Source organism: Urocitellus parryii, chromosome 7 (genome assembly GCF_045843805.1).
Source record: "Urocitellus parryii isolate mUroPar1 chromosome 7, mUroPar1.hap1, whole genome shotgun sequence".
In the NCBI taxonomy this organism is placed as follows: domain Eukaryota; kingdom Metazoa; phylum Chordata; class Mammalia; order Rodentia; family Sciuridae; genus Urocitellus; species Urocitellus parryii.
In genome coordinates, this window is record NC_135537.1 from 181531872 (window position 1) to 181536614 (window position 4743).

At 59.4% G+C, this 4743-nt stretch overlaps 1 protein-coding gene across 1 annotated transcript; it reads right to left on the reverse strand.

The window, feature by feature from the left end:
- Positions 1-846: 846 nt before the first annotated feature.
- Positions 847-3403, reverse strand: Cbx8 (chromobox 8). Its single transcript, XM_026408404.2, has 5 exons — positions 3232-3403; positions 2699-2742; positions 2454-2519; positions 2261-2327; positions 847-1837 (listed from the first exon to the last, which is right to left on the reverse strand). Exons 1-5 carry the CDS (start codon positions 3298-3300, stop codon positions 953-955), a joined length of 1131 nt encoding a protein of 376 aa, XP_026264189.1. The 5' UTR covers positions 3301-3403; the 3' UTR covers positions 847-952.
- Positions 3404-4743: the final 1340 nt, after the last annotated feature.

Sequence of the window (4743 nt, forward strand, 5' to 3'; positions counted from 1 at the left end):
GCTAGAGGACGCGCAAAGGAAAAGTCCACCCGAACACTTTTCTTGTAAAACAACCGTCTGGAGCTCTGGGCACGGACACGCAATCCTCCCAATTTATCCTGGCATTTCGGGAATGTAAACAGATTCGTTGGATTTCTTTTCTCTCTGCGGAGTAAGTTAAGGAATGGAGGGAACGGGGAGAGTTTATCCACAAGACATACACACGATCTGCGTGTACAGCGCACACACCTCCCATAAAGTGCATTTCCTGGTGTGGTCCTGGGGGGGAACTGCTCCCCACCCACCCGCGACTTTCTGCCTTCAACATCACACACAAAAAATGTTACTCAAGTTAATACATTTTCCCCCCTAATAGACTTCTTAATCTAAAAAAAAAAAAAAATATAGAAAAAAGAAAACCCAGACTGACCCCACCCCCCTTTTTCTGATTGGGGAGCCAACCTTTTGTTAGGCTGGCTGGCCAATGGGGAAAGAGAAAAAATCCCGGCCCTGCCTTGGTGCCAGGAGTCTGGCACTGGGAATGTGGAGAAAGGAGGAGGGGTGAGGTGGGCAGGCTGAGTTCCTCCAGGCACCTCAGAAACCCGGTGCACAGGCCCCAACTTCCCTAGAGCCCTGGGGTCGGGGGTAAGGGACCCCCTCCAGTCCAAACTCAGCCTGTATGTCCCACCAAACCACACTCTTTCTCCTGTTTAAATAAAACAACTTCAAGAGTTGAAATATATATATTTAGATATTTTTCTTAAATAACATATTTACATCTAATAGAAAATATAACTCTAGAGATAATTTTCCAACCAAAACTGAGGGGGAGGAAGGAAGAATGAAAGGGGCTGAAGAGGTGTGAAGTCAGGGACAGGACCAGCCAGAAGGCCACATCCCACTCAGAAATCAAAAGCACTATGCCAAGTCTGCGCCCACTCGCCTGCTTGTCCGGGCTCTCCCACCCGGTAATTCATCTTTTCTCTTTAAAAAAGCCTTGGTCCGTGTTACTTTCCTTAATGGTGACAGTTAAAAAGTTTGAGGTCACATCAGTGACCACCACCTTCTCCAGGTTAGTCAGGGAGGGGCTCCAGGATTCTTCCTCCGGGTCCCCCAGGATTCTGGCCACTGGGATCCTGGCAATGAGGGAGGGTCTACCCCCCTGGGCCCCCATGTCCCGATACAGGCTACCCACAGAGCCTGGGGTGCCTGAGCCATGCCGGACCCTGGAGCCACCAGGGTCCAGGGCACCCTGACCTTTGGCCTCCAGGAAGGCAGCCCTGTGTTTTATGACCCTGGCAGGGAAGGTGTCCACAGCCAGCTTGCCCATGGCCTCTGCTGAGTTAGGACTGGTCACACCGCACTGCACCAGGTCCGAGTCCTGCCTCCGGGCCAGCTGGATCACGCTATGTCCAGCTGGGAACTTTCCTGCCCCAGAAGGGGTGTCGTCCAGCTTCCTGCCCTTGAGGTAATCTCCCAGGCCACCATCGCTGGATTCTCCCAAGGGCCTCTGTGAAGGGTCCAGGAGCTCCTTTCTGGGCTTGGGGCCTCGCTTTTTGGAGCTGTCCCCTGGTGAGCTGGGCTTGTCTTCAACTCGGCTGGTGCCCCGTTCTCGTTCTCGTTCCCTTTCACGCTCTCGATCCCTCTCCCTCTCCCGGTCCCGAGGGGGTTCTGCTCGGCAGGTGCTGCTGGTGCTGCTGCTGCTCCCTGGTGGGGACAGACCCATGTTCCGAAGGCCCTCTCGGGCCCGGGAAGTGGAAGCCAAGTCCTGGGGTGAACGGCCAGGGTAGGGGATCCGGATGCCCCGGGCAGAGTCACTTCTGAACTCATAAGTTTTGGCCTTGGCCTTAGCCTGGGCCTGCAGAGAAAAGGTGGTGTCAAGAGGGAAGAAGGGCCTCACCCACACCCAGGTTCCTCCAGCCTCACCTCCCAGCTTCACCCTCTGATTCCTGGGAAGTTCTATATGGGTGGGGAGGAAGTGGGGCTTGTGGTGGCAGTCTCAGGGAATGGGAAAGAATTTGTCTGGAAGCAGCCATTTGTAGCCAGCACACTTCTTATATTTCATTATATATTCATTGGGATGGTTTGGGGGGGAGCACAAAGGCATTCTTGTATGGTTAAATCCCTCCCCTGGACACCCGTTGGTGCTGCCCACTGAATTAGCTGTCAGGGGATTCCCTCCCACATTACAAATTTTCGTGTATGAGGACAAGCCCTCAGACCCACCCCCTTTGCACAGACTCCACATCACTGCACCCATCCCTGGATACTGCCATCCTACCTTGAGGAGAAAGGTTTTGGGTTTGGGTCCCCGTTTTTTGGGCCCATAGAGCTCCATCTCTCGTTCCCTAGAGAAAGGAAGGAGGGAGAAGGGGTGTGTGAGTGAAGAAACCAAGCGAGGCTCCAGTGCAGGCTGAAGAGGGGCAACCCTGCATCTTTCCAAGTGAGCAGAGGGAGTTTAGGAGGGTCTGTACCTTTCCTCAAAGGCTGCAAGCAGACGAGCATCCAGGATGTTTTCTTCTGGCTCCCATGTGCTGTACCTAAAAGGAATCAGGAAGAAGTGGGCGTCAGTCCCCGGAGCAGAGAGAGAGAGCAGAGGGCGTGTGTGTGTAACTTTTCTTGTTGCCTTGCATTGTATCTTAAAGTAATGGGGAAAAGAGGAAGAAAGAAAACTCCCGAATAACAGTCTGGGTGTGAGAATTACATATAACCTACTTACTTCTGTGACCAGCCCTTCCATTTCACGAGGTATTCCATGCGTCCCTGCGGATGCAAAAGGGAAAATGTATGTGTGCATGGGGAGGAATGCATGAGGAGGACACGAGAAATACATACGAAAATGCATGCACCGAATGAATGCTCAAAACCCCACAGCCAAAGGCACGCGCCCGCTGCATCACCCCTGCAAGAAACGCTGCACTAAGTGAATGCACCGGCATTCATTCCCCACCCCGCCCCCCACCCATGCAATCTGTGCATCGCTGCAAGTCTAAGGAAAGCGCTAAGGCTCAGAGCTGCTGGCGGCTGCTGCTGCTGCTGCTGCTGCCGCCGCCGCCACCACCACTGCTACTGCTGCTGCTGCTGCTGCTGCTGCTGCTGCCGCCGCCGCCGCCGCCGCCGCCGCCGCCGCCGCCACGGCCGCGGCCGCTGCTGGGACCTGGGGGAAGGGAAGCTGCCTGCAGCAGGGGGAGGGAACCAGGGCCCGAAGGGGAGGGCCCGGCCGCGCCGAGGCCTGAGGCCCAGGGCACCTACTTTCCGTATGCGCCGCTTCAGGAGGGCTTCGGCCGCGAACACCCGCTCCCCCACCGCCGAAAGCTCCATGTTGACTCGCCGCTTCCCCCCTCGGCCGCTTCCAGGAGCAGAAAAGCAGCAGCCAGCGCACGACAGACCATAATACTCTCCCGCTGACGTCAGTTCTCCTCCCTCCCCGCGCTCGCTCCCTCCTGCGGCCCCCCGCCCGCGCCGCTGCGCTCCTCTCCCTCCTACCCCGCCCCTCGCTTCCTCCCGCCCCACGTGTTGCTAACGACGTTGCTAAAGCCGAACGGCTGAAGTCTGCTCCTCGCGCGCTGATTGGGCGAGCTCAGGGCCACGCCCCTCTCCCTGTCTCCCCCGCGTTGCTACGTGACCCGCGTTCCAATCGCCAGGGGGAGGAGTCTGAAACCACTCCAGAGGCCAAGCGCGGAGGAGGGGGCCGCCGGCGGAAGTGACGCCACGAGAGGGCGGGCTCTACCTCTGTCAGTCTGAGGAGCTGGAGAGGGGGCCTGGCTGCCCTCTGTCCTCACCCGAGCCCCCTCCCCCGCCACCAAGTTGTCCCTCCGGTGCTCGGCGTCCCCCACAGCTCTCGCTGGGACCTTCGCGGCCGCTTCAGACAGGCCCCTCCCCCTCGGCAGACCCCGGCCCGCCCCACCTCCAGCGCCCGGGACTCGCGCTGTCCCCTCCCCCGCTGCCGAGCTGCACAATGCACAATGCACAGGTGCTGGGACGCTGAGAGCCGCGCCCGAATCCCGGGTCCCGGCGAGTGCCCCGGCTGCTCCCTACTGCCAGCCCCCTCCCCCGCCACACACCGACCCTCGGTCTCTATGGCAACGTCCCCCCGCCGTCGCCAGCCCCATCCCGCTAACGAACCGCTGTGCCTGCGCCTCGGTCTCCGGTCTCCCAGAGCTGCCCGCACCCACCCCAGGGGCTTGTCCGAATGCTTGCTCGGCTCCGAAGCCCAATGCAGACCGGGTGGAGGCTGGGCGCTCCCATTCGAGCCCTCCCAAGTCCCGGGACAGCGGGGACGGGGACGTCGTGCGCCCGCTCTCCCCCGACCATCCCCGAGCCGGGAGCCACTTGCCCCTGACCCTAGCGGGTGCTGTCCTCCCCTTCCAGGCCGCGGCCGCCCCTGACTTGGCCTGGGTTTGTTAAGGGCGTGGACGACCATGGGTCAGAGTCTGGAGCTTGGCTAATTTGGGGGTGCGTGGATGGGGACTCCTCGGGCCTCCTGCAGACTAGGGCACCCGGCCCGCGAACTTCCTGTCCACCACTCTTCCAGACGTGCGTTGACTGATACCCGGCCAGAAATGACTACATCGCGACGTTAGGGGCGTCGCAGGGTCCAGTGCGGGCTTGGCAAGAGGGTCTCTGAAGATGGCGGGTCTGGAAAGGAGGCGAGACCGGGCCATGAACGCCTCAGCTGCATGCATATGCACAGCTCTCGATGACCAGTGGCAGGGGTTGGAGGGCAGCAGCGGAAACTGCAGCCGAAGTCGGGACCCAGCGACC